The sequence below is a fragment of the Mixophyes fleayi genome, chromosome 2 (assembly GCF_038048845.1).
Source record: "Mixophyes fleayi isolate aMixFle1 chromosome 2, aMixFle1.hap1, whole genome shotgun sequence".
NCBI classification, from domain to species: Eukaryota; Metazoa; Chordata; class Amphibia; order Anura; family Limnodynastidae; genus Mixophyes; species Mixophyes fleayi.
The window spans coordinates 190,287,948-190,314,190 of NC_134403.1; the positions used below are offsets into that span (position 1 = coordinate 190,287,948).

The following is a 26,243-nucleotide window of genomic DNA, read 5'->3' on the forward strand; positions in this document are numbered from 1 at the left end:
ATTCTACAAAATGAAAGCTAGAATCTGATTGGTTGCTATAGGCAACATCTCCACTTTTCAAACTCGCCGGAAAACTCTCAGCTTGATACATTTACCCCTCAGTCAAGAAAGCCCAGCAGTCAGATACAACCAGCCAGTGTGGAAAAACACCCTTTATAATTTTCCAATTTTATTGATAAAACTTGACACATATAGATTTTAGTATAAAATATATGCTATTGATTATAGCCGGTATTTAAATTAACCACAGTTGTTTAGTTTAGTACACTAGCTGAACTGTATTTTATTATTCATTGCAGCTTCCATTTTCACAGCATTTTAAAAGGTTTTATTTCATTGTAATTATGAGTCAGACCAATTTAGAGCTGTTTCTAGATTATCTTAATTAACTATTCAAAATAATATTAATAGGGTTCCAAATCCACCTACTAAAAGCTAGTAAAGCTTCATTAAAAGTAAATACAAGATCTATCCTGGTTGAATGGGTCAAAATCCACATACTTGCCAAATAGAGTTTTGTTACATTTTGTTTCTATAAGTGGTTGTTAATTTATTATCTCAATTTTACTAATGCAAATAATCTCCATTTTATTACCAAAGAAATAATGTAACATTATTGTTCTGATTTTTACTGTGTACAATATTGTGCCCATATTGTTCCAAATGTATGATGCTAGTTAGTTTAAAATCTCGTCCAGTTGTTTGTGAATTTGACTTTTTGTAAAGAATCTCTGACTGTACCCTAAAGCACTTTAGCTCTTTATGTCACTTGTGTATTACTATAAATTTAGTTCTCGTGCTTCCACTGTTCAGCTGCTATATTCAGAAATCTGTTTACATAAGCTTTCCAAAACTGTGATTGCAGTGATCAACTGGTGAGGATCTACTAATGAATTAAGGTGCCTATCAGAACATCTTTCTGTTCTATTTTGGTGGGATCCTGCTGAATCCTCCCGAGTTTCGCTGGATCCCACCTGGAAGAAAGCAATATGTGCATAGTACTTTCTCCATTTGCCGGCACCAATAGGCTGCCGCTGAACACAAAAAAGTCTTATTTCAGGAGGGGTGTTCCAGAACAGCCCCGGCATAGTAAACTTCTACGGTGCTTCTTTATGTAGCACCAACATAAATAGACCTCACTTTTCTAATATGTATCTATCAATATCATCGCTAACTATTCTTAGTAATCCTGGTTCATTTGTGATAAAAGAAAAAAATCATGAGTAACCATGCCTCTATGTATTACCTACATGCAGATGAGCTCAATACAAGGGGAAAAAATAATGGGTCTGAATTATTCAGGCACGTATACTGAACTTAATGTGCGTATTTTTAAAAAATGCACATGAATCTGGTATACGCACGTCCGAACTCAACAAGGAGTGGATGGGAAGATACGTGTGGTGGTGATGAATACGTGTGTAGGTCAGAGTAATTGTGTGGATTATATGCACAAAATGACCATTTACGTCCGTTAATGAAGGATGTTGTGCCCAGATACCTGCTATTGAAAAATGAAACATTGTTTGTAGTTTCTAATGGTCTCTGGAAAATGTGTTATGAAATATCTCACAGAGGCAGCTTCATGAAATTTGTATGTCTGGTCACAATGTACAGCATTGCAGATGGAGACTAGGGGCCTGATTCATTAAGGATCTTAAATGAAGAGGTATCTTATTTCAGTCTCCTGGACAAAACCATGTTACAATGCAAGGGGTGCAAACTAGTTTTATGTTTTGCACATAAGTTAAATACTGACTGTTTTTTCATGTAGCACACAAATACTTGATAGCTTATTTGTACACTAAAATTTAAAGTTGCTATTTGTGTGCTACATGAAAAAAAAGTCAGTATTTAACTTACCGGTATGTGCAAAACAGAAAACTAGTTTGCACCCCTTGCATTGTCACATAGTTTTGTCCAGGAGACTGAAATAAGATACTTCTTCATTTAAGATCCTTAATGAATCAGGCCCTAGAACTTTCCACAGGCCACAGTGATTGATGTATAGTACTTTTGTTCAAATACAGTTATCTCATCCCAGTTCTGTCTTATGCTTTAACAACTGATTGAGCTTCTCAATTTGTTCTTCTTTCTTCAAATGGGCAATAAACTCAAAATACAAGTTACCGTATATAACAGGGCTCCCACTAAAGTTCACAAATATGTCTGTAAAAAAATCCCCAGACAGGTGTTTGACATTGTATTGACTTTTGCAGTGTAGCTCAGGTGCAAACCATTGTCCTTTGATCAGCTCTTTCAGACTGAGGGAGGATGCCTACAGTGTCCTTAGTAGGTCTAATGACAGGAAACTTGCTCAGCATAAGAAATAATCTTCCCCCCACAATGCCAACTTTAACTCAAATATATTTCTTTCAAATAACTTTGTAAAATTTCTAGATATGTATTGTGTTATTATTGTCTCCTTTATATAAACTAACATGTTTTTAATCATGTTCTTATTTTTTATTCTTTTTTCATTTTGATATCTGATTTGTCAAGTATGCAAATTGGCCTATCCTCTACCCAAATCATGCTGTCTGTATATTCACCTGGTTAAATGCTTATCATTGTAGCAGTGATTAGTATCAATGCATACTGAGCCGCCACAAATACACACTAACATTAACTCTAGATGGCTCTCTGCATATACATACAAGATTCCCACTCAGCACTTTCGTCACAAGAGATGGTAGGCAGATTGCTGGTTTGGCATAGAAATCATGTATAAGAGCCTTCATCTTGCCACATAAAGCAGAATGTGGTCACTTGGTCAGCACACTGGTTCAGATGTAGACATTTGAGGGCAGAAAAGGGAACAAACAGTTTCTGCTCTCTGTTGTGTTTTCCAGTAAATGACTCTAAATACATGATATCTAATCTCTAAATATATGCGTCTAAACGTAAACTACAAACAGAATAATAGCAGTTAAAGGGCTATGTATGCATGGAACTTGGGGTTTTCTAGAGTCTTTTCTCCTGGTTCATATCCTACCTCTCCAAGTGCTCCTTCTGTTCCTCTAGTACTGGCATACCCTTCTCTCATCTCCCTGTATGGGTTGGGGTCCCTCAAAATTCTATTTGCCTCCCTCTACCTATTATTTATACCTCTTCTCTCTGTGAACTAACATGCTCCTTCGTCCTCCACTGCCACCTCTTTTCAGATGTCTCCCAAATGTATCTCTCTTCTCTAAACTCTCTCCTTCTCTTTATCCCATGTTTCCATCTGCATCTCTGTGCTTGTTGAAGTGTAGGTAATTTGAATTTGACCTTACTTCAGGGGAGCTTTGAGACGCATATATTAGTGCGCCTCAGCTGAACTACAGCATAATGTACTACAGTCCTTTCATAGGCGCTAAATGAGCTTTCATAGAACTCCATTATATTACCAAGCATTAATAGTTGACATTGATGTGAATCAAAGACTTGTCAGAAATGTGTGTACAGGGTCATTAGCTTACATTATTTTTCGGATGCCCAGCATCAGAGAACATTTACTAGGCTTTGTTGATGTATGTTAAACATGCTTTAAGACCTTTATTATAATGCCCATAGGCAAACCGAGGGGGTGGGGGGGGGGGGTTCCTTGTGCCTGGAAACCCACTCCAAGCCTGGGGCATTGTATAATTGAGGTAGCTGGACCCTGCTCCTACTTCACACAACTCTACTTGAAAAGGGAGAGCTGTGTGCATCTAGTAGTAGTGCATGCAGCATTGCCTGTATATTATGAGGATAGGAAGAGTTGGAGAGCAGCCAAGCACTGTCTAAAATTATAGCTACGCCCCCATGCATACTGGTCACACCTACTGGCCGTGTGGTGTGGAAACCCCCTCTACAAATACTGTGTTTGCCCCCGATGCCCATATATACATGCCCTTATAATAATGTTTTGAGGCAACTATTAAATACAACAGTATGACTTGGATTAATTACATAAGCTGCCTTGGCAGCAGTAATGTTTACAGGTTATTTTTTTTTAAACTTGTTTACATGTTATGTTTTAGATAGAGCAGAATATTCTGTCATCATGCAGTTTTCTTTTTGCTTAGCATATACTGTGCCAACACCCACTTAGAGAGAAAGCATAATTGAAGCTTACATGCAGCTATTGTAAAACTGCTGTAAGTGGGTCTTTGTGATGCATAGATACTCCTTACCTTAAGTCACTGTTACTGTGTTCGTCTTTAATGTTAAACTTAAAACAAAAAATTGCAAGTGGAGATTTATGGAAGAGTTTTTTAAGCTTTAACACACACCTGTCCATTCATTGTTAAGTGCATGCTGTAATACATAAGAACGCTCACACATGAAATGGTCTTTCTTTGAGTAGAACTGCCTTATATCTAGCAGTATGCAGTTGTTATGTGGCTCTGCAGGATAAAGGGCCTGAATCCAAATAAAAATGTGTCTCAAAGGACCCGCTCTGTATGGCTGCATTTTGATTTACTCAGGAAGAACTCAGATTCAGCAACTATGCATGGTAATCAGGAATGTATATAGTGCACTTGTATCAGATTGAACTATATAGAATCAGTGCCTTGCAGTGTTAGGTTGATGCAACCTCAAAAAATGAACAGCACAATCCCATTTTGAATATTTCCTATAGGGCCAAGTAATTACTGCTTATGCCCAATCTTTATACAGATTTATTCCTCATACTCAAAACAGGGACTCTATATTCTAGACTCTGCTTCATGGCTGCGACTTGTTTGTAAGGAATAAGGATGCCCTGTTCTCCAGTGGGTTAAGCTGTACTCCTGTGAGCGCTAAACTAGTATGACTTTCAGATCTGTGCAGCATAGGCACTGGTGTACAATCTAGAAAGCACATGACTGCTCTCAGAGCTTTCTACATTTAGAAACGCTGGTTAAGGGGAAAAAAATATATAAAAAAAATACGAATTTGGAGTTTGTAGGGTGATTCTATCACTCCCTCCCCTCATTGTTCTAAGGAATTAACTGCTTTGTACCTAGCATGTATTTCACAATGTTTTGGGACAGCTGCTGCCTCCAGAATAGCTTAACTAATTCACTGCTGGGGAAAACAGTGTTTTACATTTTTGTCCCTTGATAGAGCCTATATTTTTCATTCATAAGATTATATACAGAGAAACATACAATATTATTAAGAAAAAAGTTGCATATGTAAATAATTCTGTACATACATCAAATACTAGCAAATGGTAATCACCAGTGGTTGTTATTGCCAAATAAAAGCTAATATTTGTATTGGACTGGATTGTAATCAGTCGTAATGTTAACCCATAAAACAGTGGCAGAACAGTAGGAGTGTGTAGACTTACATCGGTCCACAGCAGTGCAAAGTAAGCAAGACAAGGGTGAGTGAGGTGTCTCTTGGGGTAAGTGATACCAGAACAAGAGGGAAGTGTAAGTCAAATCATCCTCCAGGCAGCTGTTTAAGATTGTGCTGATGGAAGGAGGTGTGGAGTTTGTACATCTACTATACACTTGCTGTTATTTAATATTCCAGAAAAGTGCTTTGTAATAGTAGCAATACTGTATACATACAACCTATAGTGCCCAAGAACCAATCCTGTACATTATGGCTTTCCACAAGCTAATCATTTTATTTGGAGCTCATTAGAAGAAGACATTCTATATTTCATTGTAAAATACTATTACGGAATCACACATATTACAAACTAGGGATGAACAGATAAGCAGGCAGTCAAACCTATAATATAAAAGATATATTTTGAATACATTAACAGGGTTCAAAATGTTAAACATTCCTATAAAATCAGTCTTACTTAATTTGTTACTTTTAAAAACCCTACACGTACCTTTACTCTTTGTTTGCATATTCGTTCAGAATAAACCGTTTTTGCGAGTCCATTGGTTTTACAAGCTGCCATGTACGCCTTTTTCCAGACTGTGAATGCTCACAACCCATGCCCTGGCGTGACATTGGTCAAGAATGCGTGCGCAATGGTTTAACACTAAGGATGAGGCACCTTTCATATCCCCAGGTGTTCAATCCCCCAGGGACTCATGTGACAACTAAAAGCAAACGGACAGGGCAACCCTGTGATCACACCATAGTATCATTGACACTAAGCAGTTTTATAGGAAAAGCGACAGTAGACATCTAATAAAAGCATAATATACATTACTAAATAAAATAGTAGTAATGCTAATGATTTCCCTCTAAGGGGTTAAAATACAATGCGCAGTCTCCCTTATGAGTACGGCACCATCCCCTCCTTTCTCACCGCATGACTCTCTCTCTTTCTCTCTGCGGCAGCCTCGCACCTTATTAAATATTTAAAATCCCAGTTTAAACATTTCAAGAGCCGGCAAATAAATGTCCGTCTTAATTTCTGTTAATGCTCAGCAGTTGTTAAAGTGGTAGAATGCAACGTCTGCAGAGTTGGCCCCCACTCTCACTCCACCTTGTATAGTGCTCAGCGCACAGAATTATAGCTGTTCACAGAATATGGCATTTGTATACTACATACCGCTATGAGATAAATGTATTTTATTGTGGTTTGTTCAAAGTCTCTGATCATCTTTCTCAGCAAAATAATTTTGGCAAATAACACAAATTTTTCCACCCAACAATCTTTATTTGTTCCATTTTTACTTTTGGATGCAGATCGAGTAAGTGTAAGCAGTCAGGTCATCTCTAGATACATCAGCACAAAGAAGTTGCAAACAGCAGGGGGTAAATGTATTAATGTCCGGATTCTTCAACTCTGGCGTGTTCAGCGTCTTCGGCGATTAAATTTAAAGCGGCGCTGCATTGTAAAGGGAAGTTTCCCTTTACAATGCAGCGCCGCTTTCAATTTAATCGCCGAAGATGCAGAACACGCCGGAGTTGAAGAATCCGGACATTAATACATTTACCCCCAGAAGTATAAGAAGGACAGGAAAAACTTGTCTCATTACAGTAGAAGTAGAGTAGGAAAAGTTTATATGCTGGGGTAGATTTATCAAACCTTCTAAAATGGAAATGTGGAGGTGTTACCTATAGCAACCAATCAGATTCTAGCTATCATGTATCTGCTACATTCTAGAAACTGATAGCTAGAATCTGATTGGTTATTATGGGCAACACCTCCTCTTTTTCTTTTTAGAAAGTTTGGTAAATCTATCTAGCTGGATCTACATATGTAAATACGGTACAAAGGGCTGTAACACACAGGGATTAGGTTCAAAGCTGTTCATACAAGTTACAATCCAAGCATTCAATCCAATTGTTATGTATGAAGTTGTGTAATATGTATATTCCCTACATTAGGTCAGTGAAATCAAATGTAGGTGACCAACTTAATCTGTCATATTAGGTGGAAACTTTTCATCCTATTTTCGTCCAAGAGGATTAGAAAAAATGTGCATTTACAGTTATAGTCTAACAATCCTACAACCTGATCTACATTGTGGTTGCACTGCAAATGTCTTTAAGATCTGTTAGGGTATATACCAATGGGTGTATTAGATTCATTTTTTTAAGCTAGTAAAAACAAATAGCAAACACATATGATTAGTGTTTGATAATGCATTTCTAGTTGTGTTTGTACTAGCGTTTGTAGGCTTTCCAATTCGTTAAAATACATGCAAATTTAACAAACAACATTCCAAAAAATGCTACTGAGATACAGGGTAATGCAAGTAAAATGCTGATGGGTATGGTAATGCTAGACACAATGATTTGTAGTGTCAGACTCATTTACATGAATTATACAAACATTAAGAACATATTGTGAGAGGAGCACTGGACATGTGCTGAATGGCAAGGGTATATGCCCAAGGCTTTTTGTCTTGTATGCTCTAAAACCCCAGGGAGATTGTCTTGTATGGGAAGGATCTTCCCAAAGAGTGTATTCAGCTTCTTTAAAACCTGGTAAGGGTCCCTGGGGTTATGTATGGAGAGGGAAGGGTGGGCTCCATACATAAAGCTCAGTCTGGATATTCTGATCTCCCAATCTCACAGCAGACTAATCAGGAGTTGCACTTGCAAGGTGCTGCCATAAGCTGCTAGGCAGTTTCCTCTGTCTCTCACAGTCTGAGGAGGAGGTTGGATGCCTCCTGAAAGACACTGCAAACGATGACCAGTAAGTCTTGTATTTTGTATGTGTGTGGTACACAAGGTCCCTCACTTGAGAAAGGGTGCTCCTGTATCGTTAGTGCCGGAGAGGCAAGAATTTTATTTCTATTTGTTTATTTTTACGACTGGAAATTAAAACTAGCTGTGACTAATCAAACCAAAATTGACTGGTGTGATATCCTTGGCTGGTCTATCTGAAGTGCAGCCGTCTACACCAGAAGACGTTAATCCCGATCTGATTAGCTCGCACATATTTAAATTTAGCTTAGAACTTTTTAATAATGAAACTGGGTTTAATATCAGATTGTAATGTAATTTGATGTTGATATCAGTGTACAGAAGATCAGTAGTTTGCTTGTAAACAACAAAAAAAGGATAGCAGGGAATGTGAGCAGAAAAGAAGTGGTGGAGAGGAAACAAAGGGGGCAATGAGCAGAAGTGACATAACACCTACAAGTATGGGGAGAGATAAGAAAAGAGACCACCACAATGCCCCAACCACAATGAAAAAGAAAGACATCATGGAACTGTTGATTAAGTATGTGGTGTGTGTGTGTGTGTGTGTGTGTGTATTAGGTGACCTATTTATGTGTTTGATGGTTACTAATAGGGTTGGTGGATTGGGACAAAGAGGTACAAACTATAGAAAATAATTATATTATTATTTCCTCTCTTTTATTGAGCCCCAGGAATAGCTGCCGCAGCATGATTATCGTCATTATCCAATAAGAGTGGACATTTTAGTATCTGCTATTGTATAATGGCAAGACCGGGCTCTCTAGAGTGAGTAATCCTGGCCCTTGGAGCTGTGTAATATGCTTAGCTTTTGCATTACATGTTTGACACTTGTAGCTGTGTACTATGATGGACAAATGAAGGGCTGTTAAATATGCTGTTTGATGAGGCTATGTTATACGCTGAACAGTTGGAGTACTATCATATGCTGAACTATATATATATATTTTCATTTCACATTCATTTTTTATAAATATGTTGCCAGCTGGTACAAACCTATACTCATTACGAACTGATCACAAGTTCAGCATGTCGCTAGTTTGTGCAGAAATGTACCTCACATGAGGTTAGGTGAGAACCTCATCTCAGGCAGCACCACCCTAGGGGTAGCAGAGTAAATTCTATCATCTCCCCCAGTTTTCCAGTCACAAGCAAACACTGTAGCAGAGTGACTGACTACATGAGAAAGTTGATAGAGGGCAGAAAGAGGATACACCCTCCCTTGTCTATCTTTGCTCCCCTCATCATGTCAGTCATGAAGCCCACTCCTGTGCAAGTGCTGAGTTTGTATTTCGAGCCCTGAGCGTGAAGCTTTGTCCTGGGAGTCTGTTTGTTTTGAAACTCCTTGAAATTAAGATTGTTCCTGAATGATTCCGGAAGCAATGGCAAGGAGGAAGTGTCACAGTTGGGCATACATATTGTGTTTGCGTGGGTTTCCTCTGGGTGCTCCGGTTTCCTCCCACACTCCAAAAGCATACTAGTAGGTTAATTGGCTGCTATTAAATTGAGCTTAGTCTCTCTCTGTCTCTGTGTGTGCATGTTAGGAAATGTAGACTGTAAGTTCCAGTGGGTCAGGCCCAGATGTGAGTGAGTTCTCTCTACAGTGCTGGGAAATTAGTGGCGCTATATAAATAGCTAATGATGATGATGATACATCTATGAGCAAGTAACGCTTGTAGGTATGGATGAACTCAGTGCAGTGACAATGGAGGTAACATCATCATCATCATCATTTTTTTATATAGCGCCAACATATTCCGTAGTGCTTTACAATTGGGTTCAAACATAGCAAACTAATAAACAAACTGGGTAAAACAGACAAAGAGGTGAGAAGGCCCGGCTCGCAAGCTTACAATCTATTGGACAACGGGAGTTTGACACATGAGGTTAAGTCTACATTTGCAGTCGGCCCAGCCAGACTGCAAAAGGTAAAAGTGACTTATAAGCTAAATGATCCTGTCACACAACAATGATGGTCAAGGGGTAATTGGATAACAGCAAGTTAGGCCATCACCTCCATTGTCACTCAACAGAAGCCAGTGGTCTAGTCTGGGGGTGGAAAATGGTGGACGGATGCTCACCTTCGAGAAAAGGTTGAATGGCGTGGCTGATAATTGGAGTTTATCCCACTTTCATGTTACACAGAGCCTCCTTAAAGCTCTTTTTTCCAGCCAAGAAATAAAGGCAAGGGAATCAGGAATATCATCTAATGTGGGTAAAATGGCTGAGGTGCTGGTTCTTCCCCTTATTGTTTACCCAATGATGACAAAGACGTTTGTTCAGTACTATCCAGCAACTTAATGCTCTATGTAGGAAGAAAATGTAAATTATTCTCTGAAAGATATAAGAAAAGTAAAAATATGGGATCACAAGTTCCTATGTATACCAGGGGGTAAATGTATAATACTCCGGTTTCTTCAACTCGCGTGGGTTCGGCGAGATGACAGCTAAAATTTAAAGCGGCACTGCCTTGCAAAGGGAAACTTGCCTTTACAAGGCAGCGCCGCATCAAATTTTAGCTGTCATCTCGCCGAACTCCCGTGAGTTGAAGAAACCGGAGTATGATACATTTACCCCTAGGTCTTATATGTCTTGGGTTTTTTGTTGTTTCATCACTAATATGTGCATAGCAGTCATATACATACTGTTTCTAAGTAATTGTTTGCCTGTTAAGGCATATTTGAATGTTTTAAATAAAACAAATCTAGACCACCTCTACCATTCTTTATGAAGAGACATATAGTAAATAGTTATGAAAGCTTTCCAGATATTTCTGCCACCTGAAAAATCTTAAGAAAATTTAGCATTAAAAGTAAACTGTTGAGATACCATTGAGCTAGTAACTGTGAACTGCGATATACAGAATCCAGCAACTTAATGCGATCCATGTAATACAGAATCTGCATAGGTTGGTTAACTGAGGTGATGTTTGGTGCATGTTTAGAATTACTGTAGTTAGAACAAAATTAGGTGGTAAAGAGTGTTTGATGTATACTATAGAATGAGCATTGAGGAAATGTAGTATTATTGCAGTGTGTGTTTGGTGGGTACTATGGAAGAAATGGGGGATAGAGCTGTGTGTCTAGTAGATAATATATGAAATAGTTTGGGTTATATTACTGAATGGATAGGAAAGTAATGAAGTGTGTGTGTGGTTGTCAATTGAAGGATGTTTAGAGAACAGATGTATTGATAGGGCTGTTTGTGTTTAGAGGATACTATAAAACGTGGCAGGAACACATATTGTAATGTAGCAGTGTGTCTGGGGATTCTATAGAGTGAGCAGAATGGGGAAGACTAGCAAGGAGGAGATATAGAGATAAAGCTGTGCGTGTTTCTGGTCACCATAGAGCAAGGACAAGGGTGATAGTTCGGGAAGCAGAGCTATGTGTATTTGGGGTGTGCATGAGCATGGTGGATATTGTAGTTGTAGAACAATTTGATAGAGCTAATTGTGGGTATGTATGGGTGTATGGCCATAGCGTTTATTGTCTGTGAGATGACTCGTGTGAGTGTCTAGTGAGAGAACAGTGTTTTTGGGAGATACTGTAGGATTTGCAGGGTAGAAAGCTAGTGATACTGTATGTATTTAGTTGATACAGTAATAGCAAGATGGGAATATATAAATTGACCTGCTATGTTATTGGGAAAACCAAAATCTTGATATATGTGTTTGCATAACGTGGTGATGTACATGGAGACTTTATATAATTAGTACAGAGGTCTATGGTTGAAGACTTACTTACATAAATGATTAAGGCCAAGGCATTCTTACTCCATAAAAATAAGTATTATCAGTAACAGATAGAAAATAAAAAACATCTTAGTAGACATGAGGCCAGAGACTCGTCGTATTGGTAATGTTTCTACAACATACTTTCTTTTGAAATGTTTTGTAATGTATTTTGTGCATTATTGCATTTTTCTATACAATTTTGGATTCTGTATGGTGCTGGTCTGTTCATTCCCTTTGAACACCTATGGATATGTTTCCAGGCTAAACTTATTTAAGGCAGGGGTGTGAATCTGCCATATACTTTGGTTTATATTAGGACAAATATTTATTTATAATGCTTACTGGTAACTATTTTATACATGTGTCACATTTGCTTTAGAAATACAGTACATATCTTTGAAAACAGTTCCCAGTGCATTTATTGTTCATTACAACATTAGCAACTCTTGAGTTCTCTGCTCCATCTTTTGGTCATACTAAGGTAATGCAGACTTTGGGTTGCAGCTAATGATACATTAACAATCATACATAGCACATACATTTCCAAACACTGGGAAATTTATGTGGGAGTAGCGCTAAGGAGTGCATCTTAGTTGTGGGAGGAGGGCTAAATAACTTACTGATAAAAGACCTCCTCCAGTGGTGGAGAGGTTTTAAGTTCCCTTATTTGATTTATTAGCAGCTGACAAGTAAACACAGCCCTTTAAGGCACCCCTGGTTAATTTAATTGTTGCAATAACAAGCTATTATTGGAATATTACATTAATCTTGAATTCATTCAAATGGCCAAAGAAACACACTTAAGTTTTGTTATAAAACAAAAAGGTATACTTTCTTGCATTCAGACCCATGTACAGACATCTTTCAGAAAACACAGCTTATTGTTGCAGAGCAGTGAAATGTATAACACACAAGTTGTATGGTAGCACACATTTAGGAGCCGGACAGGCACTGTTGCCTATATATCATACCTACGAAAAGTCAAGTGAGATTTAGGTCCAAAAAAGGGACATGTTATTTCAGAAGAATTCCATGTACAGGGATGTTTCTTCTATCTATAAGGATAAAAGCACATATATTTGTTAATATGATTAATGCTATTATTACTGTCATACAGTCAGACAGAATGTTAAGGTGGTCAGACAAATATCCATTTACTACAATGATTTGTATGTGTCCCCTTTACCTGTATGTTTGATGTCACTGTCCTCTTCTTTTTACAGATTCTTCCTTGTATTCAGCTGCCTGGTGCTTTCTGTATTCTCCACAATTCCCGAATATCACAACTTTTCCAACAAAGGCCTATTTATACTGGTGAGTAGTCTATTTCCTATTCTTCTACATGAATTGACTGTGCCTACTTCATATTGGCTCCCTTAGTCCCTCTCCTTTCCACAGTCTTCGCCCTCATATTTCCACTCATTCTACATCCCCCTCCTATCTGCGCTCTCTTTCCCTGTCTCACTGATTCTCTGCAGCTGGTTGGATTTATACAATCTTGTCATACAGGACAGGACTCTGTGTAAACTGTTAATGGTTGAGAATTACTGTTATGTATCTCTGACAGTTTTTAAACAGTAGATAAAGTAAAACAATACGTCAGGTAGTTACAACTATGCTTAAGCAAGTGGGAGCAATATTGCGATGATGTAAAAATACACCAAGGGCAGAATCTAACTTCCAGATATTTAAACCCCACGTTTCTCTCCTCATGTACCAAAATTCACAAGGTGTGTCAAAACGCTGGTAAATGCCAAGACAATATTATACTTTTACATTCTTCCCGCTGGGTCTTTGAATTCTATGGAATGTAATTATTTACTTGTGTAATGGTGTTACATTCTTGGGTAAAATCAATATACTGGATATTCCTATTTGCCTCACATTCCAATTGTGTTGGATTTAGACATAAAGCACAATGTACATAATATTGTGCTTGTTTACAGACAGGGTGCAGGGACCTGTACTAACCATTTGGCAATCAGCCTTGATTTATCTAAACCAAGTTAGATGATGAAAGCAAATGAGTGATTGTTTGTTAGGGCTTTTTGTCCATTGACAGTAAATAGCCCTGCCACATTACCCAGGGCTGTAACTAGGGCTGTGCAGGCGCAAAGCTGAAAGAGGGTGCAGGGAGATTAGAGAATATTTTAGGTTAATTTGGTTACAGCTGAAGTTTAGAGGGATGTCAGTGTTCATTCTCGCCCCGTGCACTAAAATTTCTAGTTACTCCCGTGACGTTACCTCTTATGTTGATGCCACTTCAGGATGGTGATAACCCAGCAACAAAATTAAAGACGTTCTTTATTCCCAGCATTTGTTTTAATGCATTAATGTACATATACATATAGAATTTTATATTTCATTTTTTTTCAAATAAATTCATTTTTTTCTTATTTATTTGTCTTTCATGAGTGGAACTTAAAGTCCACATCTCAAAATCAGCTCTCGCATGTGCACCTCTGCATAGAATAGCCCAGCAAAGCATTAAGTTACCCCTTACTGTTCCGGGCCAATACTATGGCAGCAGCTGAATATTTTTTAGTTAAAAAACAGCAATAAGTGATTGTTTTATTAGTTTAATTGTCAGGGATAAAAAAAATCCTACTTATCGCCAGGATTGGAGCTTTTACTATAAGTATGGCGCATGGTCTTCTTTGAAATAATTGTGGGAAGTAAGTCTTTAAGCAATGCAGTTTTGTATTTTAGGGTTAGTATCCATAAAGGGAGAGTTGAGCAGTACATAAAATATAAGGAGCTCTTATTAGGGCTTCATATTATAATATACCATTAAAAAATATTAGACAGGAAAGCGCGTTTGGAAATTGGAGGATGAAATGCTGAGCAACTGGGTCTGTGTACAGTTGATGGTTTTGCTAATATTTATTTCAAATAATAATAAATATAAGCTGGTATTTGCATGTAAGTAAAACATAAGCAGAATCATTTTTCTGTAGTAATAAATCAGGAAATGTTGACATTAAATCAATGCCACAGTTTATATAAACACAACAGCATGGGTGTTTTATACACCTTGGTCCTGGTAAACTGTGAGTTAACACTCATTACTCTCAGTAGGTTTTAATTCTATTGCTTGTATTTGAGTGAATATACTGATTTAACCCATAATAGAATGAAAAATAAATTTCTCAAATAAGATACAAAATGTTTATAATACGGCTTGTCTATAATCATCTTTTTTTCATAATCCAAATTTTTTGCTGATCAGCACAATCCCTTTCTCATCTAATTTGCAATTCCAGTCCCTCTTCTGCGTGTCTCAAAAGGCTGACGTCAGGAGTCCTCACTCCGGAGGCAAAGTCTAAATTAAGAAGTCCTTGTGTCTCTCCTTTGATTAAGCACAGTTGTCTTTGTTTGTGGAAAGGTGCTAGATAGCAAAGGATACATTGCTGAGGTTTTGGAAACCAGACCTACCCAATTCTGTCAGATCAATGTGATGGGAGAATGGATCAGTGTCATTCGCCCGTCATACCACACTGTCCTCTTCCCGCATACAGGAACACTATTGTAAAGGATGGAAAACATGAACCAATGTTGTTGTATCATACAGACAATTCTATGGTGACCCTCATAAAGCACTACAACTTTTCTTCACGTAGAATAAATACATCCAATATGCTAATAAAGATGAAGGTCCCAATTAATCAAGGCACGCATACTGAGCACAACATGCGTTTCTTTTAAAATGCCCGTAAATCGTCTCTGCGCACAACCAAATTCATTAAGGAACAGATCTCAAGATACCTGCACTGATGAACTTGGTTGTAGGTCTGCTCTGCTCTACTACACAAGACACTGCATGATATGTGAAAGCCTATGTGAATTATAAATGCTGTAAAAGAATGAAAACTAATGGTAAAACAGTAAAAAAATATTTATAATAAATATTTATTTTTCCCCTGAAATACATTTATTAGGAGGTATTTATTGTCCACTGAACATAATGTACATTTTTACAGTTGCTCCTTTTTTCAAATACATGTTCTAGCAACCATATGAGACTCATCACTAGTACTCAGGACTTAGACTAGCCCTGTAGCTGGAGCAAGAGATATGGCAGGGAAACAAGTAACTTTTCCATGCATAGAGCTGGATTCGGACGTGACTGCGTGCGCTTGAGTTTCGCATACCCTTACTCTATATAGACTACGGCAAAACTCCCCTTCCCTGCCCTGTTCACTCCCTGAAATTGTAGGCTGTAGTAAGTGTCCTTTGCGCTCAGAGACATAGCGAACATGGCTGCATTTACTGGCGTATGGTCCAGTTCTGGGCATGCGCAGGTGCAGATGCAATTTGGCCAGGTTAGTCTATAATTAACGCGGCCCCAAGAGGTGCGAGCAAAAATCAGTGTTAAAATTACCGTAATAACGGTAATACTGTGCACTTTAACCTTACTAACGGTAATAATGCGCAGACCACGGCCAAATTGAATTGGCCGCACAGAGTCATTTTGCTTGTCATACGCTCAGCATCAGCAGATACGTGCTTTGAAGAATCATGTCCGAAGTGTGTAAAATGTGACAATTTATGTTAAACAAATATTATGATATACTTGACTAAAGCCAGTGTCTTTAATATTACTTTATTTCCAGCCAGGATAATGTTGCATTCTGAAACTGTCAAGACTACTATATTATATTCAATGGAGAATGCTGTTTCTCTGTCACATAAGAGCGCTTGAGCTACATTCAGAATGTTTTTCTATCTGAAGAACTGTGATGGAAACATCGTTTCCTATTTAATATATTGTGCTACGGCATAGGCTTCTGACACACTCAGACTGGAGAAACGCAGCAAAGATGCTCAATGCCACAGAGGCTTTAGTTTGGACAAAACTCAGACAAATAAACTTTTTGAAATATTTAGTATAAAATTTAAATATGCAAAGCTGCAAGAAAAACAAAAAACTTGCTTGAATACAAATAATTTGTAAAGAATATTATGTCAGAGTCAGATAATTGAGAGCAATAATTTAGATATAAAAGAAATGTAAGAAGTATGAATTGAATCTGTAAGTGACAGACTTCTATGCTAGAATAGTAAAGGAGGGTGCCCTTTATATGCCAGTACAGTGAATGATGAAGATGTATTTATCTGTTATTCATTTATGTTGCTATTTATGAATTGCAGTATGGTATGTGAATTCACGTTCTTCAAACACAGTGTAATTTCCCCTTCGAGTATTTATTATATTGTTCTTAAAGCAGTTGCTTTATAGGTAACATCATGTTACCTCATATTTATAGACAGAATCCTGGGTCTAGGGTGGCCGAGTTGCAAAGGTGGCAATCTGCTTACTTAGCTTGCTATGATTACTTTCTACATTATAAAAAAATGTACCTTTCATAGACACGTATATTAAGAAAAATAGTTCTGAATGATTTCCATTTACTTTAATTTTTAAGATAGGATGATGTAGGGCTTGGACCACCGAGAGCTAAGATGGAGGTGTTTGCACCATGCAAGACACTAGAAATAACTTTACTAGATGCAATTCACGTCATAAATGAGGCTTGAGCAAACAAATATGCGTATAAATACACATTACAGCCTCTGTTTATATACATACAGATATACACAATATTACAAATGTAAGTGACCGGTCGAATGTATCTGCTTGCTATAAAATGCCAGAACATGTTTAGTGGTTATAACTATCCTTGTTATTTGCTCATTTGTATGGTTTTTTTTTATTTTTTAATACATAAATTATTTTAATATGTAAATTATCCTGTCTTGCTTGAATCAGGTTCCGTAAGACATGCAGAGCTTTTTTCATGAGTTCCTTAATGCTGCATTGTATAACACATGTCTCCCTTTTGTGTGCATAAGGAATTTGTGATGATCGTGGTGTTTGGTATGGAGTACGTAATTCGAATTTGGTCTGCCGGGTGCTGCTGTCGTTACAGAGGATGGAAAGGACGCCTGAGATTTGCAAGGAAGCCTTTTTGTATTATAGGTAAAAAGATCAGTGACAGAGAGTGTTATTGGCCAAAGTATGGGAATAGTATTCTCTATTCCAATCTTTTCCATACAACATTTATGTGTTACTGCTTATATAGTGTGTCACGTGAAACTGCCCAACCAAATGTATTATTGTCATAGTCTTGATTTTTCTATGTACTTTTATCTTGATGTTAGCTGGTCAGTATCTCTTTCATTCTCTCCTTTTGTTCTGTATTTTCTTTCACTGTTTTATATATTCTCCAGATGTTACCGTTCCTGAGGGACAAAGACTTTCTCCTCTCTCCATCTTCCCCGTCAGCAGAGCAGCTGCAGAATGGGGCTTTGTCTCCCATTGTAGTAATATAGAAAAAATATGGAGAGGTGGGTAAGGGGGAGATATTGCAGAGCCAGCATTGTCATGGCTAGTAGATGGATTATGTAAGGAGAAAAGGGCTGTTCAGCAAATCGCAAACAATGAGTGTCACAACTTCCATTTACCATGAGAACACTATACCACAGAGCGTCATCCTCTGCCCCACCAAGGAATTATTGTAAAACTCAGGTGCAATCTATGTATATTGCAGGGAACACAAACTGTACAGGATCCAGCTGCAGCATGATTTGCTTCTACTATAATAATAATTGTGGAACTAACTAACAATCTATAAACAGTTTTGTGAAGTTCAGTGCCTCTGTATTACCTGGTATACTTCAAGGTGGGGTCAGGAACCTCTGGTTTTGCCATTGATTGTAAGAGTCACGCCTTCACATAGTTAAATAGGAGTGCTATTTTAAACATGAGGTGGGATTGCTCTCAGCTCCTTAAACTCAACAAGATGTCTGGATTAATGCAGAGATCCTAAAGTGGTTCTTATTACCCCTGATCATGGGGCCAGTGACTGCTAAATAGATATTTCTGCTGATTATGCTCTCGTGCAGAGGTTGATTCAGCAGCATTGCCTATTATATTGGTATAATGAGTATTGTGAGTCTAGGGAATTGTTACCTCTAACCTGAGTGAAGTGGAAATTATAGTGTTAATAATGTAACTTGGTAGGAAAAATCCTGCACATTATGGAAGAATCCCGTCAGGATGGAGCCCCTATTAGATTCATGCACCAAACAAGTAAAAAAATATTAATTATGTTTTCTCCCCTTCACCGTGCATAGTCAGTAAAAGTCTCGTTTCAAGAACACATTTGCTTCAGGTCATTTATGGTGTACAGTGTTTAGTCTCATTACCTTGAAACTGGCAATGAAACAGGGATCACTTATCCCCATAGAGCTATTCACATAATCTCACACAACATAATAAACGTGCTGATGCAGCATTTTTGGTCCGTTGTGCTTAGTTTCATTCGGCTTTGTGGCAGACTTAAGAATTGAGATATTTCAGTATTCATTGGCTTAGTCATTTTATACTGTATACAGACAATATATGCACAGGTTAAATAGATAAAGCTTGTTGTATTTTATAGAACTCGGTATCACCCTCTTTATGTCTGCCTCTCCCCTCTAAAATGTAAGCAGGAGTCCTCTTTCCTAGTGTTTCTTTATGTAACTATGTTATTATGTCATTTTGCGCTTTGTATTTATATAATTATGTAATTTTGTTGTTTAATCAAACCCCGAACAGTGGCAGACCTCTTGGGACACCTAATAAATAAAGAAGATGATAATAATAATAATAATATTAGTACTACTACTACTAAAAATAATTATAATAATAATGTTATGGCTTTGATAAACAGTTTAAATTAACATTTATATGTAACCTAAAGCATTGTGCACAGAAATAATTTTACCTACATTTCACAAACAGGTTTTATATATATATATATATATATATATATATATATATATATATATATATTTATTCATATCTAGTTCATACAAATAGCACCAGAAAGATTTTTAATACTCTTTGATATAGGAAACATGTGATTCTTTTCAGATTAACTGCCTTAAAATGAAGACAGATGACCATGTGACCATTGTTAGTCTTATCATATGAACTACTATGTAGCAGATATAGACAGATATAGTCATTTAAATGTTGCAACCAGGGAAGACCAGTAAGATATACTCACAGCTGGGTGAGGAAGTACATTTCATTGACTTAACTTCCACTATAGGTACTCTCTGGTGCAGTTTGAAGTAGGGTGTCTTGTGCTGAGACTTTGGAGATTTTTCCGATCAGATATTATCAATGAAAATCTTTCTTTTGAAGTGAACATGTAACAGACTCTTTTTAGACTACAATTATCTGTGCACAACACTCCCATGCATTAGAGATAAGACTCTGCTGTAAATTAGCTGTTGCTGTATATTGTGATAAGAGCTTTTATGCTATGAATGGTTTATATTGTTTTTACTGTGATGAGTGAGGCTTGGTACACACTAGAGAAAATTTCTCCCAATGCGATATAGTTAGCAATTTTACCAGTGCCTGAAAAGAAAATGTCCGGATCAGCATGCTGCTCCATGTGTACACACTAAACACATATTAGACAATTTACCCTCAGATCTGTGCTCTTCATCTGTCATAACCATTGGCTGAAAAGATTGTAACTCTACACACTCCATAGAGATCTATGGACACTGCTGCCGTGAGTGCATATACACTGCAGAATTGGAACCTCATTGTTCCATCTTAGAACGAGATTTTTTTAGTTCAATTTAAAAATCAAATCAAACGATACAGTGTGCTTTGCAACGATAATCGTTCATTTTTGGAGTGTGCACACTAAAGTGATATCGGGACAAGCACTTGTTTATCGTGTGATTGGCCCGATAATCTGCTGAAAAGCCTGTAGTGTGTACCCAGCCTAAGGTTGCATTGTTTCAGATTTACTATTTACATTAAATTCTTGAAAACACTCTATATTCATGCACCACATGTGAACTTCTTGCACCAGGGGACAAGTTTAATTACCTATACCATGTAACCATCTAACTTATCTTAATGTAAAAATAAATCAGAGTGGTGAACAATGTAGCAAAACCGAAGCTGATGCTTTCCAACCTTTTTGGTTACATGACAAACCAGGCAAATTCCATGGGTCTAAAATATGGTAGCATCCCTTTTCCACTTCAGTGGGCAACCCCTTACAATAAAATAACTTATTGTCCAATTCACTAGAAAATATGATCAACTATATACCCAGCTACCCCCTCGGCTTGAGTCTCTGGGATCAGCTTACTGGAATAAACGCTTCATATCTTGGGTCTGTCTGACCCTGGTTAGCAAAGTGAATATTCTCCCAAGACTTCTCTACCTTTTCCAATCCCTTGCAGTATTAATCCCTGCCAAAATGTTCAAAATCAATTGTCGCTGGTATGACACAATTAGGGATTAAAATATGAAAGGTGAATTGCTGTAACTCACTTGTATGCTAGTATGTAACAAAGGGGTTCATTTAACTTTGCTGTAATATTAACTGACCATTTTGCATAGCCATACACCCTATTGTTGCTTATGTCCTGCCTTCTCCACAGCACAGATATCAGGTTTCATGTAAGATAGAAGCTTATTACTATCAATATCATGGTCAAATCTATCCTTTCAAATAAGAGATGTCCACATCAAAGCAATTTTCTTTATAATTCCTATTTGAGCAAGTCCCTGTGCATATTCATACTTATGAAAATTGACTTACAGAAAGGTCTACTTGGCGAGAAACAATAGAATGGAGTATTTTCTCAAATAATCAATATTTTATAGTGATGTTTCATGCCTACACATAGGTAAAATTATATTCTTGAGATTACATGTATTTTATGATTATCGAGAGGACAATTATGGCCTGTTTAAGAATATTTGGTTTTAAAAACCACAAATAATTATTATACTTTGTCAGACTAAGGAGATCATTTGGTTAGTGATGTTTTGTCCCACTTTCAGTATTACCCAGCACAGAAATCAAGTTTTTCTGTTTCTGCATTTTTCCTGTTTTATTTTTTAAAGAAACTTGCTTACATAATTTTGTATTCCTGTGTGTCATATTGTTATCTTTTTCACAAATGCTATTGAGAATCTATTTGTTAGTAGTGTCAACAATTCTTAATTATTAGTGTTGCACTCAACAACTGTATATTGTGCAGTCTCGCTTCTTTTAAAAGAGCAATAATGTTACTGTTGTTGATTCTAAGTATTCATTTGTAGATTTCTCTCCTGTCGCTAATAACTCAAGTATATAATGGACTAACATTCCAGAGGCAGAGCTCTTTACTAATGCATCCTGATGAGTATGATCTTTCACCTGTCTCCAGTCATTAGTTGCATACACTAATAATATATATATCCTGACTCCATTAGACTCATTAATAGTATTCCCTACTCGTATGTCTAATAAGATAGCTTCTGTCCTTCTCCACAGCCACAACTAATTGCCTCTAGATAGATTATTATATTACATCTTTGTAAGTATGTATTTACACAGTAGTATGATATTATAGGGTACACAGCAGCTTTTATGTTACATATTCTCTATACTTTCATCATGACGCCTTAATTGTATTTTGCTGCTTTTACGACTGCATTTCGGGGGGTAAAATTTTAAATGCATATTAATAAAAATTAAGTTTTATAAAATGTAATGGTCTTTAGTCTCCAATTTCAAGCAGAATTTCTATGTTTTGCACATGGCTCAATTTGTTCTGGCTCTCTCCTCCGCAGATGTGGCTCTGGGTTAAGATTGAGTCAGCAGCCATTAATTACACTTTGATAACCACACTACTCTGGGTCCTCCAAACCAAAGAGCCCCCAGCTTCATCCTGATGCCCAGTAGAAAATTGTCAATGCAGATAAGGGACAGAAGCACCCGATAATGTAACTGATCTCTACATTTTTTCTTCTATGGAATATTATTTCCCCCTGGGTCCAAATGTTATTGCATTGGATTAGACAAGGGGTCAAAGTTCTGTCAGATATTGCTCCTCTGCTTTTTTTTGTCTTTTGCATAGACCCAGAAAAGTTTTACACATTCAGGCTTCTACCAATACCTACAGATTAGGGACTTTCACTCCTATTACTCACATTTTAGAGAAAGTGTATCACAGTCAAATCACACTGCCTTCAAACAGCCTCTGCAAAAGGCTTGGCATCCTCCATTTATAATCTCTTGCAATGCAGGGCTGGTGCTGGGATCTCCAGCAATTCGAGACCATGTACTTCATCTACTGCATCCTCCATTAGTTTACTTAACTACCAATAGAATGACAGTACGACGTTACTTTAGACACATGAATTATTAAAGAATGTTATCACAGTGTTCTGTAATTTATTTCACACTTTACATTTCTATGGAAAGTTAAAATCAGGAAAGTGTAGTTTCGAATTTTCTCTTGTTTCATCACGAACCGTGATACCTTCATCCTAGGGAGATACTGCTATTTGAGAAAAAAATGCTTGCTACGACAAGCCCATATGTGGACCCAGTAATGTGCACAGAACATTACTGTTAGGTAGGAGACTGAGAGTTTATTTCTCCGGTAATGTGAGATTGAGAAGCTGATATCCATTGTCTTTCCTTTCTATTTTGTAGATTTCATAGTCCTGATAGCCTCACTGGCCGTGATCGCAGCTGGGACTCAGGGTAACATCTTTGCAACGTCAGCTCTGCGTAGTATGCGATTCCTGCAGATCCTGCGTATGGTGCGTATGGACCGAAGGGGAGGTACCTGGAAATTGCTGGGTTCTGTGGTGTATGCTCACAGTAAGGTAAGAGTTTTAAACATTAACACTATACAAACAACATACTCTGATGTGCCAATTTGGTTGTTTTCAACCAAAACGCAATCATGATGTGTGTGGTAAAACTGGCCACAGGTCTGGTCATTCCATGATCAAGTTGAGTTACCAGTTTGTAATAAGTGTTAAAATCGGTGTCAAACAATTGGCCAGAGACTATGAGCATTAGCACATTGGAGGAATCAGTTAGATTTCCACTGTTCCTCCCTGGAATACCTAATCAGTAGGGTTAATGTATATGCCAGTTTATGGTTATTTGAGATATGTAAATGTGGAACCTCATACAAAAACTATTATTTGTATATAATAGACCTACCTACACCTACTTTTAGTGTCAGTGTTCCTCTGCAATGAGTACTGTGCTCTGTGTTCTGCTCTGTCAGTTATTCTAATGCTATCAAGAGGTTGATCAATGTACACAGTTAACAAGATGGAAACTGAAGTGCTTGACCTTTTTTGTGGCTTACCCTATGATACCACATGCAGAGGTTCTAAAAGTCATCTGTTTTGGGTAGAAAAATCATCTGTGACCTCTGAGGTGTAAACCCCACACCATGTGAGAAGGATGTTATGTGTGGCTAATGTTGTAAAGGTGCAGGGGCTTTTCTTCAAGAAAGTGCTAAAGTTTTCACTTTTTTTAACTGCTACACTTTTGAAATATCTTTTATTACTATTGTTGTTATAATTTTTATTTTTATTATTATTATTATTATTAATAATATTATTATTAAATCAGCTCTGTTTCTATTGACCACAAAGTTGTATAGTATGCTGAATTGTCAATTGTTTATTGCTTATTTTTCCTTCTTCTCCTCTATGAATGGTGTCCTTACATGTCCCTGCCACTCCAGGAGCTGATCACCGCATGGTACATTGGTTTTCTGGTGCTAATTTTTGCCTCCTTCCTGGTGTACCTAGCAGAGAAAGATGCTAACAAGGAGTTTTCCACCTATGCTGACTCTCTTTGGTGGGGGACGGTAAGTGTTTCCCTGGCCTTACTTGAGCTTTCTGGTGTCTCCAAAAAATCTATAAAGCATATCTAATGCATAGGCTAGCATATATTTCTTTTATTCTTAAACATCAAGTTAACAGATGCATTCCTTCATCTGTTGTACAATACACTGCCAGATAGTCCTATGGAGTCAAAATGAGATAGGACTATTAATTGATTCTTTCTAATAATCTATTACACACAAATCAGTGCATCCTATTGCACAGTGTCAGGACACTGCCAGGGACACAAATCACAACCTTTGCAGCTTCATAACTTAAATATCAGCTCTAAATAATTTTTGGGAATACCTGTAATGAAACCTGAGATTGTACTAAAATAATGACGGACTATGTGGAAACTATTGCACCTTATCAAGGTATTAAATTATTCAATACATTTAATGTTGCCTCACAGCACTGGGGTCATGAGTTCGAATCCCGACCATGGCCTTATCTGTGTGGAGTTTGTATGTTCTCCCGGTGTTTGCGTGGGTTTCCTCCGGGTGCTCCGGTTTCCTCCCACACTCCAAAAACATACTGGTAGGTTAATTGGCTGCTATTAAATTGCCTTTAGTCTTTCTCAGTCTGTGTGTGTGTATGTATGTTAGGGGATTTAGATTGTAAGCTCCAATGGGGCCGGGACTGCTGTGAATGAGTTCTCTGTGCGGCACTGCGGATTAAGTGACGCTATATAAATAAATTGATGATGATGATGAAGGTTGCTGAAGCATAGACCTAACTTATAGTTTCAACAAAGAGTGAGTTGTAGGGCTAGACGGCACAGAACAACCTGTCCCAGGTGAAGTGCAGGTGCAGAGCTGAATATAGTACTAGTCCCCAAACATCATTACAACACACATTCTTTGGAAAATAATTCAGGTTTTATTACTCAGAACGAGAAGCTAAATTATTACCCAACCTCAGACTGTTATTAAGCTTAAAAGTGTCATATAGTATGTATTTTTTTTGTAATTTGTCGCTCAGAAAAAAAGGAACCAAAAATGTAAAAAAATTTTTTACCGACTTCTCCAAATCTCCTCCAAACTCACATTTAATAATGAAAACTAATGGTTGACAAGTAAAGTTAATAATGTATATATAGTGTTTATACCAGTGATGGGCAACCTCCTCTTCAACCTTCCAAACGGTTGCGTTATAAGATCAGGAGCAGATGGTTGGGGGGTAGCAGGTGAAGGCTCAGCAGGCCGCTGGCCAGTCCACGGGCTCCCTGTTGCCCACCACTGCAATATATTCTACAGCAGGTTACCATGTTAGCAGGGAGGTGCTTCAACACAGCAGACACAGAGTGTCTGACAGCTTGGCAGGCTTGCTTTGCAGAAATGTGAATTAGTTTATTCATTCACGGGGGCAGTACCAATGATGTCACTGTTTCTTGCATGACTGCAGTCTCAGCTTTTTGATTTGTATCAGAACCGATTAGGACATTGCGCTAATTATGTGGGTGGAGCTTCTGCAGTCTGGAGTGGGGTGTTAATACTTGGATGTCAGCTTAACACTGAACAATTTATTTTACTCCCATGCTTCATATATAAGTGGTTCTTTAAAGTTGGCATCATTTTTAAACACTTTTTTTTTTAAATATTATTTGCATAGACTGTCTATCATTAAAGTATATCTCTTTTTTTTTATTAGAATTCTGATTTTTTTAAGAGCAGTTTTAATATAATTTTTACCCTATTCCACTTTTACAGA

At 37.5% G+C, this 26,243-nt stretch overlaps 1 protein-coding gene across 3 annotated transcripts in view; it reads left to right on the forward strand.

Moving 5' to 3' along the window:
* KCNQ4 (potassium voltage-gated channel subfamily Q member 4) overlaps positions 1-26,243 on the forward strand; it is a 146,845-nt gene that overhangs the window by 72,241 nt on the left and 48,361 nt on the right. For all 3 annotated transcript variants that reach the window (XM_075195166.1, XM_075195168.1, XM_075195167.1), the window contains exons 2-5: positions 13,042-13,132; positions 17,672-17,798; positions 23,332-23,507; positions 24,389-24,514. In XM_075195166.1, the coding sequence (XP_075051267.1) occupies positions 13,042-13,132; positions 17,672-17,798; positions 23,332-23,507; positions 24,389-24,514 (520 nt within the window). The remainder of the gene's footprint in view (positions 1-13,041; positions 13,133-17,671; positions 17,799-23,331; positions 23,508-24,388; positions 24,515-26,243) is intronic.